The sequence below is a fragment of the Glycine soja genome, chromosome 2 (genome assembly GCF_004193775.1).
Source record: "Glycine soja cultivar W05 chromosome 2, ASM419377v2, whole genome shotgun sequence".
NCBI lineage: Eukaryota > Viridiplantae > Streptophyta > Magnoliopsida > Fabales > Fabaceae > Glycine > Glycine soja.
In genome coordinates, this window is record NC_041003.1 from 5,073,252 (window position 1) to 5,089,935 (window position 16,684).

The 16,684-nt window shown below is 32.2% G+C and overlaps 1 protein-coding gene, 2 non-coding genes and 1 pseudogene across 3 annotated transcripts; 2 read left to right on the top strand and 2 right to left on the bottom strand.

The window, feature by feature from the left end:
- Nucleotides 1-1,619: 1,619 nt before the first annotated feature.
- On the top strand, nt 1,620-1,691 carry TRNAE-UUC. The gene has a single exon. It is a non-coding gene; the product is annotated as a tRNA-Glu (tRNA).
- A 1,842-nt stretch (nt 1,692-3,533) lies between these two features.
- Nucleotides 3,534-3,605, top strand: TRNAE-UUC. The gene has a single exon. It is a non-coding gene; the product is annotated as a tRNA-Glu (tRNA).
- A 773-nt stretch (nt 3,606-4,378) lies between these two features.
- On the bottom strand, nt 4,379-9,105 carry LOC114382298 (annotated as a pseudogene).
- A 1,900-nt stretch (nt 9,106-11,005) lies between these two features.
- LOC114382304 (proline-rich receptor-like protein kinase PERK4) lies at nt 11,006-15,920 on the bottom strand. The gene is made up of 9 exons (XM_028341626.1): nt 15,825-15,920; nt 14,875-15,498; nt 13,409-13,978; nt 12,945-13,031; nt 12,770-12,840; nt 12,563-12,639; nt 12,324-12,468; nt 11,794-11,955; nt 11,006-11,328 (listed from the first exon to the last, which is right to left on the bottom strand). Exons 2-9 carry the CDS (start codon nt 15,386-15,388, stop codon nt 11,098-11,100), a joined length of 1,857 nt encoding a protein of 618 aa, XP_028197427.1. The 5' UTR covers nt 15,389-15,498; nt 15,825-15,920; the 3' UTR covers nt 11,006-11,097.
- Nucleotides 15,921-16,684: the final 764 nt, after the last annotated feature.

Here is a 16,684-nt window from a genome sequence, read left to right on the forward strand (position 1 = left end):
AGCAAAGCCACAACGAAAAGTCAATTGCCATTTAGTATGTAGGCAGTCGGGGTTCCCTCATATCTAGTGCTCAACACACGATCAAACTTATGGAACAGATCGATTAAAATCAGAGTGATGGATCACTTGTTGGATATGGTAAAGATTGTAATCCCTTAGAGATATCATAAATATGCATAAAAAAAATATAATTATATATGTGACAATTTATTTACTTTTGTCCCTTAATTACTTGTCTAATTTCTAAATATGTCCCTACTCATAATTGTATTGTAATCCAGTACTACTAAATTAAGCTAAACAAGAAGGTTTGAAGAAGACGACCCAGGAGAAGGGAATATAAAGGAACGGAATAAAATTTCTCCTTATGTACTCACAGTCTAGCTCTTCCAAATAAGTTGAAATTTGATTGAATTTTGTTTACACCTTTCCAATACACGAGTTCTTAACAGGCCCATTGGGTCAGTCTATTGGTGAGAGAATTGGAATAAATGCATGAAGACTTAGGTTGAATTCTCAATGTCGTACTAAAAAAGAAACACACAATTTTCTTGTTGCAAAGTAAATTACATTTATTTTAAACACCTAACAATTTGGCATCAGTTAGGAGAGCAAAGCTATACCACAACAAATGTACATCTCATTTTGAAAATTGTTCTTCATCATCAAATGATTAATGCGTTGACTTCATGTATGAATTTGAGAGGAAGAACAATGAAATTTATATCTTGGCCAAAAAGTCTGGAGCCAGAAAATTATACAAGAAATTTGAAAAGCAGGAACCCTGGATACATCATATTTTGCATAGACAGCTGGCATGCAATTGTACATGGAGTATTTGATTATCGAATAGTGTACAGCAACAGTTTACATTTGCAAATTATGTAGCTCCACAATTAACTACCTTGGCGGCAGAGGAGTTTATTCAAAAAAAAAAAAACTCATGGCAGAACATCATAAGAATTCCTCAATATCGTAAGAGAAATTCCATTTCCATGCCTCTTGAATGGCAATTTTTTGAACACTACACGTGAAAAGAAGTTAGGATAAGTTCACTAGGTTAGTGTAGATGAATACCAGCCAAAAAAAATCCAATAGTGCCAGAAATGAAAGGGTCTTTCAGGATGCAATGACAAGCATGCAGAACAAATTGCGACAGCAACGACATCCTTGCAAATATAATGGCATCAATGTTGTCCTAATTAATTAAAATCTTCAACGCATTTTACACATTAATAAATGATCCCACGACGTACATGAGTCCTACATCATACATGGGATTGGAAGAAATTCAAGTTTGCATTTTAAAAGCATTAGTGTCCATAGTTTATTCCTTTTATTTTTATATAATATACTTAAATAATTTATTTATTATATGCTGAGTTTATTGGTAAGTGCTTTCAACATTGGAACCCGTAGATATGAAAAGTACGAAAGCCTCAACACGTTGGCATCTTCTTTTTTCTGTTTTTTTTTTTTTTTAATCTCATTATGATTTCTTTTCCGGTTATTATGCTTTTTTATTTTTGTATTTAAATAGGGGTTTGATAAATTAATTTTATTTTAGTGCTATAGCCAGTTAGCTATAAATAAACATTAAGGTAACTATGCTTCAACAATCCATTGTCGTCCAGCGGTTAGGATATCTGGCTTTCACCCAGGAGACCCGGGTTCGATTCCCGGCAATGGAAATTTATTTACTATTCTTTTTTTTAATCTTTACCTTTGTTTACACAATTATTTGTCAATTAACGGCTTTGTGATTTAACTATAAGCCAATAGGCCCAATAATAAAAGATAGTGTTCTTTACTCACCGAACTAGCAAATTAACACAGGTCCATCCATACCTTAAAATGGCCCTTTACTGTCATAAAAGCAAATCGTCCACGAAAAGTCTCTGAGTAATTCTATGCTTACACCTCCCTTTTTATTTCAAGAAATGTACAAATTAATTTCTAGAATCAAAGAAGTATAGAAAAAGATCACCCAGTCTTATTTTCGATCTCATACCATACGTATACGCTTGAAAATTCAGATCAATAATGTAAATGATATTCTTTAACCAAAAACAATAATAACCTCTATTTTTTTTTGTGACAGTTTTTATGAGACTCTAACATGTTTCGGTCTAAGTATATAAATTCAAAGAATTATAAGATTAACTAAATGATTGAGTAGAAACAAAAAAAAAATCGTGAGTTTAAATTCTTCTACTAACAAAAATTAATAAATTAATGATTAATATTTGTTGATAATAAAAATATATAAATCCAAATATTTTGTTAAGTAAATTTTGGGGCAATAGATTGAATGGGGCAACTACAAATTTGTCAAATTTTTTAAGGTAGTGACTATTGTCATGACTCATGAAACTACATTCTTAGAACATAACATAATGCTTCCCATCGTAAAAAAACACACACAATGCTTCAATTATACTAAGATTGGGAATAGGTAGTTCTTCATCTTTTTTAAATCCAAAATAGATTTTTGTTTGCATTTTACTAACCTTATGATTAAAGAAAAAGGTATATTCTTTCTAGCTCGAATTCACTGCTAGCTTTCGGGCATCCTAACGATATTCAAGTGTCAACATAAATAATAATTATACCAAACCCAATTACAAATCTTTTTATGAAAATATGTGAACAAATGAAGATACTTTATACCTTAACTCAAATATATAATTAAGAAGTTATATATACCACATGTATACGAATTGCTTCAATCCATATAGAAATTCATTCAATTTGAGTGACTAGACTATTTAAGAATATGAATGACTTGTTTTAAACAAGTTAAACCCTTCAAACTTTCCCATAAATGCCATTAATAAGTAAGTCATATAAATAAGTTGTAACAATATCTAACTAAAATTGAGTCATGTATTGTCAAACTAATTAGGTATAAAAGAAATAGTTACATCTACCGCATATGAATATATCTATTGACCATTAATGTTAATTCTTTGCAAAATCCTTAAGCTACAAATTGTGTTTCATAAATAATAATTTCTATTATATTTTCATATAAAAATTGATTTTACACTTCAAATTGTATGAACGACAGGTCAAAAAACATTCACCTTGTAATCATGTTTCTACCTAAATTTTATCTTTTTATTTTAACTATTTACCATTTGTTTGTCTATTTTTTTTAAAAGACGTTTATTCACTGAGTCGAATTTCTCGCTAACAAAACTAATACTTAACATTTGTGGATAAAAAAAAAAATCCTGCATAACATCTCAACTACTTAATCTATTCACTTCCTCTCATGGTTCACACCTTACCTTCCCATAAAGAATAAATCCTCTTTGAAGCTACCAGAAGGTTGGCGCCCTTTTCCGTGAAAGCCTCACCACGATGACATCTTCTTTCTTTGTTTTTATCTCATCGTGATTTACTTATTTATTTCGTTCTTTTGCTTTTTTTTTTTTTTTTTTCTGCATTCAAATAGGTGTTTGGTAAAATAATTTTACCGTCATAAATACTTAAATAAGTAAGTAAAAAAAGAGATAACGTTACAAAAATCCATTGTCGTCCAGCGGTTAGGATATCTGGCTTTCACCCAGGAGACCCGGGTTCGATTCCCGGCAATGGAATTTTTTTTTATATTTTTGTCAATGATCTCTTTAGTTTTTTGTCAATTAACGGCCTTATAAATTATTCGACCAACTTAAGCCAATATGCCCAACTATAGTGCACATCGAACTTGCACATTGCTGTCGCGCAACCAAATCGTCCATGAAAATTCTGAAGAATTCTATTTACACTTTCCTTGTTTTTAGGAATATTGTAACTTGTTAAAAAAAAAGAAGGAATGTTGTAAAAAAATTAAACAAAAACGGGTAGAACACAACCAACACAATTCCTTTGCACACTTCCGGTCAAAAAGCCGGTTCTTGAGGGCTCAATCAGAGTTTAGATTAAAATTGGTGTAGCAAGGGCTAGGTCTGCTGATAATTTGTAATATAAGCAACTCTTAACAAACTCAAACTAGTCTCATGCAGATAACAACAGACCAACGAAAACATAAAATCAAGATTTGTTCCCACAAAAACTGGAACAAAAAAAAATTAAAATAAAACCAGCAACAGTCACCAATATAAGCAGTACGCGTCCATATTGAAAAACTGAGAAAACTAAAGCTGGGGCAGTAAATCTTTCAACATCAAACATGAAAAGCAGCAAGTAAATATGGATTGCAACAGCTGAGTTCCTTTGTTGTGCTTTGTTCACTCCATGCCTGAACCCATTAATAGCTCCTAAGAATCAATCCAGGATTAATACCGACTGACAATTAACCTAATACCGGCTGACAATTAACCATAGCCAAAATAGTATACTGAAATGTACATCATGAATCTTACCAGTGAAGTTGAGCAGTGCTATGCTCATTCCTAGTAATCATACTCCTGAGAATGAGAAATCTGAGTGACGATATTCATGGTCCATATCACGATTTCTCTCCCTGTCACGTGATTAAGATTTTGCGTGTTCAGTATGGTAGTCATCTTCTTTCCTACCACGATCAGGATATTGGTTGTAATGGTCACCATGGTCATCTCCCTCATCATATTGCCCCCTTCCTCAATGATGCTCCTAGTGATCAGGATCATGGTTGGGATCTGCATGGCTATGCCCATACCCAGGTTGGTTGTACCAACCACGACCATCCTCAGGTTCATAGTCATGCTCTCTTTCACCATGATGTTCCTTATCATGTTTAGATTCAACGTGATCACAATCAGTCTCTCTATTATGTGAGTGTCCTCGATCAGTTACCCCAATTTCATAATCCCTATCTCTTTCACGATAACGGTCATGTTCGCGGTCCTGGTCATGATCCCTATCCTAATCACGCTCTCGACCACGATCACGTCCCGATCTCTCTCTCGTTCCCTGTCTCTGTCCATATTCCTATCCCAATCTCTGTAGTGCCTATCCCCTCTATAATCACGATCCCTGGCCCTACCACTAGATCGCTCACATGACCACTCACTTTCTCTGTGTCTGTCCTTACCTCTTTCCCTTGACTTTTCTCTGTCCCTAAAATGGTGTCAGAAAAACAGCTCAAATTTAATGACTTATATAACATTGGGAGAAAGAATATTGTTTCAAAATCCTCAATGTTGCAAAAATTAATGCACAGAATCATAGCCCCCTCTATTGTCAACAAATTATGGTATGATCAGCAGTCATTTGCTAAGTACCATAATCAATGGAAACATCCAAATTCTTACCGATCACCATGATGATCCTCTTGTGCTCTAGGTTCTTCAGAACGAGAAAGACCTGACTGCTGTTGCTCCCTGAAAACATTAAGACATGTTAAGTATGAAGCAATTGCAAATTGAGCAAGCCAATTTAACAGTCACAACAAGAAATGTTAAATGCAGATAATTTCTTGACACAAAAATGATAATTATTTCTGACAATGAGAACTACTACTTCACTGGAGGGTTGGCATAGAGGTATGTTACTTGTCAGATTTCTCCAATAGATAAGCATAACATTCTGCCATGGTTCAATTTACACAAATGGGTGTTGTAAAAGGCTTAAAGAATTCCATACAAGTGCTATAGAAGAATAATAGAATCCCCAGGTCTACAAAACGAGAATTGCATAGGAAATAACTCAATCAAATATAACACCTACAAATTTATGCCTAAGCTATGAAGAACAGACACCAATCTTGTTCTTTGTGTCGCCTTGTTGAACACGTTTCCGACACTAACACACCCCGATACTTGTTCAACACTTCTTATTAGGTGTCTAATTTCAAAATTATTTTTGTTGGTTTGAACATTTAAGTTGTAACCTTTACACAACTCATACACTTGAAAAAACATAGAAAGTTGATTTAAAAAGATGAATATACCATCAATTTAGATATTTTATTACATGTTACTCAGATTTCATTTCATTGGAGTCTCTATGTTTGTGTGTGTATGTGGTGTACCCGTGTCCTAGATTTTAGACATTAGCTGTGTCATGTCCAGAGTTCATGCTTCATAGTGCCTAAGATATTAAGAACATAATACATTTTATAGAATAATGTGATAACAATTGCTAACATTTTAAATTTTTACTTTTAATTGTTTTTCTACTACACACTATTTAGAAATGCCAGTAGGATTTAAAATATGAAGTGCTATTAAAAAATTGCAATCACTCAATTTACCTCCCAAAATGTTGCTGATTAACTTCTTCACCCCCTACTCTTGTAGTACCCAGCCCACCACCCCTCTGACCCTCAATTTTCCTACCGTCAGCTTGTTTATAAGCAGATTCATAATTAACATAAAAAACGTGAGTAAAAAGTTACATGTTATATGGAATAATAACCAGACAAAACACATTAAGCCAATATCAACCTTTCTCGTCTCTTGTGTGAAAATACTCGATGAATGCATAACCCTTGGGTTTATTTGTCAGTGTAAGTAACCAATCGAACCTAAATCATAAGAAAATGGAAAGAGAAAGAATAGTCAGGAGAGAACATTCTGATCTACAGCACAAAAGAAAATATAAAAGATGCTCACTCACCTCAGAATCATTAAAATACAACCAAAATAAAATACTAATAGTATAAAAACCTAAATGGTATGGCAGACAGGCAGTATGCCTAATTAACCATGCTCACCTTCCATGCTCACCTTTAAATCAAAAAGCTCCTATTGCAAGATGCATCACCACCGCCAAAGGTTGCAGAAAAATGGATGTATTTGGGCCCAATTAACCAGTTGTTGACTAGTATCCCCTTACCAGGGATATTTGTTTTTAAATTGACAAAATGAAAATAACTATGGGTAATATAAAAAAAATACCATGACATCTTCTCAACGGCTTGATTTGGTTTTCATGGCCGTTAAAGCCAAAAATAAAGTTTTAGCAACATCAAAGTAGGTTAACCAAGAATTTAAACAAAAGAGGAAGAGATTGCAGTACTCCCAACATATTTTACCCAGTGCAGGAAAAGAACAGAAGTTGTCAGTCTCCTTTTCTTGCTCGAAAACAAGGCCAAAGGTATAATTTTGCATCATTTATCTGCCCAGCTAAGTTACCATGCAGAAGAAAGCATTTGAACGGGAATTGGGTTTGATTGAAATTTTGAGAAACATTTACCATTTCCAGAAGATTACCAATCATCACCAGGGATGTGTACTGAGATGCTAAACTTGCAGCTAAAACAATTGCTACCCCATGCCCCAAGACCTCTTTCCACATAAAACAGCAGGATGAAACAAAGTGGAAAATAACTAAAGAAACTAACTAATATATAAAAAGCCATCAACAACATACTGGTGGCAGTAACGTAATTGTTTATCATTTCAAAGCCACTCAAAAGTTACAAATTGAATCAAGATGCATAATTTATACCCTTGAAACTCTGGACAGAATGGCATTAAAATTATGCGTAACTAATTAACTTTACGACAAGATGGTTAATCATGAGAACCATTTAAATTACAAAAAGCAGGTTAATCAGCAGCTAACAAAAAGGGTTTAAAAAAGTAGTGTTACTATTATAATAAAAAAAGCTAGTTCTTAATTTTAAAAGTATTGAAATTGAAAATACATTTTGAAGCTTAATAGCATGTAAAGATGTCAAATAGAAGTAAAATACATTATATCAAGAGCCTAGCATATACGATATCCTTACTGAATCCCTTTGGGATATTCAAAACACCTACCCGTTTGATTGCACCATATGACTCAAACTCCCTTTTCATTCTGCTATCAGTGCTCTCATAACTCTGTCAGAAGATAACACCAATGAGATACAACAACCAATATGCAACTCGAAGGTGCCAAACAAATACTACATTAGACAATATAACTTACAAGTCTGGCTATAAACAATGTCTTGTATGGATCTCCTGATACATTTGGGTCATTGTGTGGATCATCTACATTGAAACAGATACAACAAAAGAAAAAAGCATTCGGAGAATGTAAACCCACAAAAAATAATAAAGTTACAATGATAAAGGAGTCCTCACATTTCTCAAGCTCCTCAGCAGCCTTTGCAGCTCCCTTCTCTAGTCTTAACTTGTGTATTCTTGCTCTTTTTTGTGCCTGAGTTCAACAAAATGGATCGACAACAAATGCATATACTCTTCAGTTTGTGGGGCAAGTGATCTGATAATTAAACTCTTTCACAACTTTTATTTGCTATATATTATCTCAACGAAAAAATAGATTCAGCAAGAGTTATATCAGTCCATTAAACATTATAATAACAAACTGAAAACTAGTAAACAACAAAGAGGCAAGAGAAATTATATTTTTTTAATTAATATGTTGCAGAACTTGCAGCATTCAACATAACTAATCGTTATTCATAACCACAGAAAACTTACACAATAATATCTTAGAGTGAATAAGAACCATATGAAAGAGCAGGCATGCAAGGACAATTAGGTTTGGATGAGCTTTTGCAAACATAATTTTGGATTATCTCAAATTCGTAGAATAGAATTTGCTTAAACAGGTCATTGAAGTGAAGTAATTTATGTTTGGAAATGTTTATCATCATTAATCAGTAGTAGTAATCAATAATCAGTGACAATAAAAACATAAAACTAATACAAAAAGGTTTAACCTATTAGCGATGGGCATTTCTTTTCTCCGGAGGAGGCTTATAGTCCAAGGCAGGCCTAGGCTCAAAGAGCCTCAACAAATTCGCTGTGAGACCAGTAGGGTGACTCTGTCCAATCTGCATCATCACAAAAACAAAGAATCACTACCACTAGCAATGTCTAGGGTTTCACGCGATAAACCATAGCTATGGTGAATAAAGCAAAAATGTATTGGAAGTGGATGATTAATTGAAAGAGAGAGGAACCAGCTTGAGCTGAAGGGCGTTGGCGCGGTTCTGGTCCTTGGCGCGAGCCTGAACGGCGGCGTTTTGGTTGCGGATGAGAGGATCGTTATTGTTGAAGTCTTCTCCCATGGCGAAGAAGCGAAGCATCCCTGCTATCAGTCCTATGAATAACATTTCGATTTAAAGAAAAAATATTTCACTCAGGATGACCATCAACATTCACTGACCAAGATTACACAAATGTAATGGGTTAAAAAAAAAAAGATTCAAACTATAATACCTTCCCTCATTTTAGAGTAACAAAATTGTTTAAATAATTTTTGAAGTGCTGAATTTCAATTAATCGAGCCTCTTAATTTATATGTCGTGGATTAATTGGCAAAAAAATCATTTTAGCTCAATGATTTCAAGTTTGAGTGTCACTTTTGATAAAAAATAGTACTTATGATCTAGACAAAGAAAATTAAGGATTCTATTAAAGAATTTTTAAATATTTAAGATCTAAATTGATATTTGGTATTAAGTAAATTATATTGAAAGAAAAATATTTATTTTGTGAATGTTTTTATCGAGATAATTTTGTATTAATATTATGATTAGAAAAAAATTATGTTTACCATACATTTTTAATATGCTTAAGATCATTTAAGTATTTTTTCTTAATTTAAAGATTGTTTAGGAGAATAATGTTTTATAGTATAATTATCAAATCGATAGTTTTACTTGTTGATTGAGTGAGTGATAAATAAATACTTTTTATTTTTATATAATATATCAATGTTAAAATGATATTTTTTTTATAATTAGGTTGTCACCATTAAAAAAATTAGATTATTTATCTATCTATTTATATTTATTTATTAATTTATATGTCGTATAAAATCTCTTCTAATGAAAAATAATTTGAAAGGTCTTTTTTTGAAGTTTTAATTTTTTAATTGTACTAGTTCATTGTTTTTTTAAGTAGCTTTTCATTTATGTCATTTCAGTTTGTAAAAGAAGTTGAATCATTTTATTGAGTAAAATAATATTTCCTTAACGAAAGAACTAAAACATAATAAAATTATATATGGTGTTAACAATTTATTAAATTAATATGTCTAAAATTTAACTCGTTGTTGATTGAGTAAAGTACACTAGTTATTATGAATTTTTCTGACACTATGTTCAATTATTATGGATAAAAAAAATAATTACTAAACTATTATTAATATATATTTATGTGGCATTTAAAAACATTATTTGATTTGGATATTGTTGTTGAAAAGAATAACTTAAATATATTTTGAAATAAATTCATCTTAATTTCATATTTTCATTCGAATTAAAAACCAAGTGTACATGTATAACAACATTTTTTTTATTCAGTGGACAAATTAATCCCTCATAAGAAGGACAGTTAGATGAAGAGACAGAACATCCCAAATAACCAATCCTCAACCTTATTAGCATCTCTGCTAATACAATTAAAGGAAACAGAACAATCAAGGTTAACAACTTCCTATGGAGTTCACAATCGAAGCATGCATCAAAGTGGAGGACAAGTTCTAGCCTCCAAGAAATAATTTTAAGGTTTAAATACTTTTTTTTAAAGGAGACTTAAATTATATTTTTAATCCTTTCAATTTAACTTCTTTTTTTTTTGTTTTTCGTCTTGTAATTTATTTATTTATTTTAATCATTACAAATTATGCGCATTTAAATTATATAATTAAATTCACAAGTAACAAAATGTGCAACTACAACAGAAAATTATGAATAACATAAGTAATGTTGACTAATTCTTGTCATTTTTAAAGAACCAATTAATTACATGTATAACCACCAACTAACTTGTGGGGCAGCCCAAGTGTCTTGCTAGTTAAACCTAAATGTACTTTACATTTATGTCAATCTCTAAAAAAATGCATATAGTGCCAAATTACATAATCCTTGTCACAGCATAAATCAACAATTAAAAAAATGTTACATTGATTAGCACCTTGTAACGTCCATCTCAAACACACCAATAGGGTCACAAAACCAAATCATTCATTCTCGATTTTCTAATCTCTCTTCCCATATATTCCAATGAAATAGATAAAAACAATAACCCCATTGGTAAGATTGCTTATATTTTTTATTTTACCTTCCCAGCACATGTTTGAAATTAGCAAAAAGGTTGTGACTTAATTATGTCATAAGGGTCATCCAAAGCTAGTTGAGATATTGTCCGATTTTGATTTAGCAATCTGAAGTTGTTGTACAACCTGGGCTTAGGATTTCTAATGATAACCCATCTCCTTACTGGAAAGCTCACTGCTGTCGTTAAATTCTTGGCTTGACATTATTGCCTGTCTAAACTTTATCATATCAGCATTATATTGCATTGTATCATATTCTGAGCTCCCAGATGAAGAAGTGGGAGCACTGCTATTCCCATTCCCACTCCCCTTAAGCTTCATTCCATCTTTCAATTCATCCAATGAGGCTTCTCCTTCCAGTGCTCTTACAATCTGCCCACAATTAAGTCATACGTTAACATCACCATATAATTAAAAAATGTGCAATTATGCATGCATGTCCTACAAAATTGTGATTTCACTAAGAGTTTGTCATTGAATTTCCAAATATATAAAATGCCAAACATATATGGTAATAGGGTCTGCCCAATAAGGTAACTCAAGCCTTTGCTTTAAGTCCCTTAAAAAAAAATTTATTAGTATTTTTATAGTTTTTATTATTACTTGATCTAGTGTAGTGATGACTAATAAGTTGTATTTTTTTCCTTGATAAATGAGGTTCAAATCCTCTTAAAGGAAAAATTACCTTTTTTAATATGGCTTCTAATTTTTCTATTACATCTATTAAGTTTTAAAAAGGTGTCATCTCAGAGTTTGTTTTAGGCCTAAAAATATGTTGGATCGACCTGATGCCAGGAATTAGCATGGTCTCTAGGTATATGCATCACATGTATATACCTGACTCATCTTTGAACGTTTCCTGGCAGAATGACGAATGCTTCCAGCAGCACAGGCTGCCATTCTTGTCATTTCTTGGGGATTGTATTTGCCTTCCAAAAATGGATCCACTAACTCTCCAAAGTTTCCATCCTCCAACCCTTTATTCAGGAGTGGTCGAGCCTGCTCGAACAGAATTTCATAATAATTTTTAAATTGAAAAAAAAAAATAGTTGTTAGACAATGAACGAACTTGAAAATCAAAATATGAATGTATTTGGTTTAACCTTAGGTTAAATGACACATATTTTCAAATATATTTTGTGAAAAATAAGAATTCGTAATTTTTTATTCAACGGATATTTGGAGCTTCCAACCGTAAATCAAACAAACATATATACGTTGGACGACTGGTACACTTCAAACCTCTATATATTTGAAATCTTTCCAATGAGAGGAGAGAAAAAAAAATAGAAATCTATATTTTTTTTTTTGTTTTCTTGGTAATGTTTAACTGTTAATAGAAAAGTAAGTGTAGCTATAATACTAACCCAATCCACCAAACTGTCCTCCATGGCATTTGTCAAATCTACAGGTCGTTTCCCAGTTATGAGTTCTAATAGCATGACCCCAAATGAGAAAACATCAGATTTCTCTGTCAATTTTCCACTTGATGCGTATTCTGGGGCCAGATACCTGTTTCAACATGCAAAATTAAACCATTAATCCCCATTTTTATCACTTTCTTTATAGTTTCTAGAAGTATTAAACCATGGGGTGCCGAAATTACCCGAATGTTCCCATGACACGAGTTGAGACATGTGTATTAGTATCATTGGTCAACTTAGCCAATCCAAAATCAGAGACCTGGTTAAGATGCACAATTGGCATAATCAATGAGCTTCATCAACAAAATATTGGTAATATGTTTATATGTGTGATATATATTTAAAGTAAATATATATAGACTGCATGAAAAATTGTCGATATGTAAAACCTTTGCTTCGAAGCTTTGATCGAGAAGGACATTAGAAGCTTTAATATCACGGTGGATAATGCGAGGGCTACCTGAGTTCATTTGTAAATAAAGCAAAAAATGAGTAAGATCTTGAAAGAAAAATAAAATAAAATAAAAAGAGAAGTAAAATATGTAGGAAAAATCTGTGACTTACAATCTTCATGAAGGTAGGCAAGTCCTTTAGCGGATCCAAGTGCAATTTTCATTCTAGTAGGCCAATCCATCGTAGGCATGCCCTTTCCTGCATATGACCATCAAATACATTAGCCATTACTACTTATTATTGGAAACAATCACAACAAAAAATGTTAGAAAACTATGTTCTACAAGTTATCGGATTTCATAAGTTTGTGTGTCCATAAGTTGTTTTCTATACTTAATCTACACTTTACATATATAAACATAAACCAGACCGATTTAATGAAAGTAAGGCCTAAAGTAAATTTTAATTTTTTTTAATATATATGATATTTTTTGTTTTATAAAAACTAATAACAAGTCTTTGTTGTGGGTGAGTCTAAAACTTAAACTTTAATTGTTTTTCTCTTAAGTTGAGCTTAACATAAATAAATAGTACATCAAAATGAAAACCATATATATGATAAGCAATATACTTACCATGAAGGTGATGTTCCAAAGTCGAATTGGGAACAAATTCATAGACCAACATTCTTTGCCCTCCACAAATGCAATATCCAACAAGTGACACAAGATGTCGATGATGAACACGGCTAATGATGTCGATCTCAGCTTGGAACTCGCGCTCTCCTTGGCCACTACCCGCTTTAAGACTCTTAACAGCCACTTCCTTTCCATTAGGCAAAATCCCCTTATGGACATAACCAAAGCCACCTTGTCCTATGATGTTCTCATTGGCAAATCCTTTGGTGGCAGCTGCTAGTTCCTCATAAGTGAATGTACCACCATTGGCATTGAGCGCAAGAGAAAGGCCTGGTGAGGAAGAACTCATTCCCAATGAGTAATTTGAGCTCATCATTTCACCACTATTCATCATATGTGGTGGTGGTGCACCCCATCCACCACTATGAGGACCCATTCCTCCCATTCCCATTCCCATTCCCATTTGTTGTTGTTGTATCCTCATAACATGGTCACCCCCATGAGGACCTGAATTACCTGCTTGCCAACTAGGGAGAGGGTGTTGCCCACTGTTGTAATAGTTACTCGCTGTGCAAAATTATTTTGTAGACTGTTAATTATTTTAGCTAAAGGGGGGGAAAATCCAAAATTATTTGAAACAATACTACATAGTGTTAATAAAAGAAAGTTCTTGCTCCCAAATACAAACAAGTTTAAGGATTTACTATCAAAGTTCATTATTCTAAGTTCTTCCAAAACCATTTTTTTAATTAATGACAAAACAATCATTCGCAATATCATATCATGTAAGAGTGTATGATGTCAATATATATATATGATGAGCATTATAATTTTCGTGTGCTATACTATAGCTTTTATATTTGTTAGTTATTCATTAAATATAACTAAGAAGAGTTCTAATGAGACACTCTCTACACTTTTTTAACACAAATTTTATTATTAATTAAAATTATCAAATTATATGAAAGAAATAAAAAATGACCCTTAAAAAATTATAATTTTTTAATAAATTTCAATTAATAATAAACAATATATTCAAAGAAATTAAATGTTAAAAATATATTACTAATATATTTTTTTATAAATAATTAGTGTAATATATTCAACCTCTATATATTAAGCTTACACAAACATTTCTTTTCATCATCTATATGTATAGTTATTGAGAAAAATTGACTCCTCTAACTGTCTAGGTTGTCAATGCTCATATGTTTCCAATAGATAAATAGAATTATTAAAAAGGGAAATGTTAATCGGGAATCATAATGTATTGATTGGTTAAAGAACTAAGATGAGAAAAAAATAAATTTAAATGTATAAGATTATGTTGTTCATAATTTTTTTTACACTTTTTTGTAATTTTTACAACAAATATTTTTCTCATTTTAGTTCTTTAATCAATATATTAATAGTGGTAGTTAATAAAGAGCCTTGTTAAAATTAATGTTTTAGACAATTGTCACCTTTTCCGTGAGAAGGGTTTGGATAATAATACTTTTGTTTTCGCTTCTTCTTCCTACAACTCCAAATGAAACACACAATGACTAGCACAAGAAGAATGAACCCTACTCCAATCCCAGCTCCCATTGCTACTTTATTGCTACTATCATTGTTTGAACCCGATGATTTCTCATTTGATAATGATTTGTTTGATGAATCTTTTCCTGATGTTGGAGTACTTTGTCCCTCCATCGAAGGAGGGGACACCGAGGAACTTTTGTGTGATTTATTGGAATTATCGGGTGTGAAATTATCGGGAGTGGCGTTATCAGGTGTGGAGTTATGGGGAGCGGATTTATTGGATGTGGAGTTATCGGGTGTGGAATTATCGGGAATGGAGTTATCAGGTGTGGAATTATCAGGAATGGAGTTATCTGGTGTGGAATTATCAGGAACAGAGTTATTGGGAGTGGCATCATCAGGGGTAGAGTTATCGGGTGAGGAATTATGAGGAGCAGAGTTATGAGGGGAAGACATTGTTAATTTCTCTGGGTTCCGGCGAAATGGTTTATACGTTGAAAATCACAGCAATGTCGCCGGAACACCAGTTTTTTCCCCTACCTCTTTCTTCTCACAATGGTTGAATCCTGCCAATAATATAAATAAAAAATCAACAACAAAGTAGATATTTGATTTGTAATTTTAAATGTTGTGGGGTGCATTCCAATGCTAAATTCAACTAATAAAAATAAAATGAACACAAAAACAAGAGACATAATCTGTTAGTAAAATTATTTTTACTTCAAACGTAATTTTACAATGAAATTTCAAATATAACCTTATTTGTATTAAGTGATATCGACTACATGAATCACAATGTTATTCTTCATACCGTTAAAAACTTAAGTTTCTGATTTACAACTAGATTGTGGGATTTGGGAAGCACAGTTTTGCAGAAAAAATAAACTATTACCTGGAAGGAGGCCAAGAAGAATTCTCGAAAAAAGGAAAGGGAAGAAATTATTGCATAGGAAAAGAAATATTGTAATACAAAAGGAACCAACCGTTCCTAGGAATCCTCTCAATGCACCTCCTACAAAGGAGGGCTTCAGCCACCTTTTACTTAGTTTAAGTCATTTATAGACTATACCATTTTTCTGGTTGGTGTTTATTTGATCATCAACAACCATTTTCTGCTTTGAGGACTCATTTAACAGAACAAATATTAACCAGAAATAGCCTCTAACCTTGAAATATATTCATTTATATATGAATGCTTTATAACATTTTAATCACTAATTTTTTTTTTTACATAAAACTTCGCTACTTATTTTAGATATGTTGTTTAGATAAATAAACATTAATGGAAAATTATTTTACCTATTATCATATCATATCATATCATATAGTTATGAACATTATTAACTTGAAGAAAAAATGAGTGGTTAATGAACAAAAATACTATTCAACCTGAGGTTTTGCTAATTTCCCAGTGCCCATATAAGGTAATGCATTTTTTATATTAACTCTATATTTTTCAATGTTTTTGTTAGTCTTTACCCACTACTCAAATTTTCGAATTCCTAATCTATCCATCATGTAGTTGTCACTTGTCATTGTTCCCTTGACCAGTATTATATATTTGCTCTCAATTTTATGGTTTATTATATATATATATATATTCTCTTCCATTTCATTTCAATTCCATCTTCTTTCTATTATTTTATCATATTTTTTTTATTGTATTCACTATTCACTCTAATGACTCCGTGTAGTTTTGATTCGCACCACATGACCTCAAAGAAATTTGTTGATGTTTTCATGTTGGACATA

Coding starts and splice junctions, on each gene's coding strand:
- LOC114382304 (XM_028341626.1), bottom strand. CDS start 15,388: ATGTCTTCCCCTCATAACTCTGCTCCTCATAATTCCTCACCCGATAAC. Junction 13,979..14,874: donor AAACCCTTCTCACGGAAAAG/GTGACAATTGTC, acceptor AATTTTGCACAG/CGAGTAACTATTACAACAGT. Junction 12,841..12,944: donor TGCCTACCTTCATGAAGATT/GTAAGTCACAGA, acceptor AAATGAACTCAG/GTAGCCCTCGCATTATCCAC.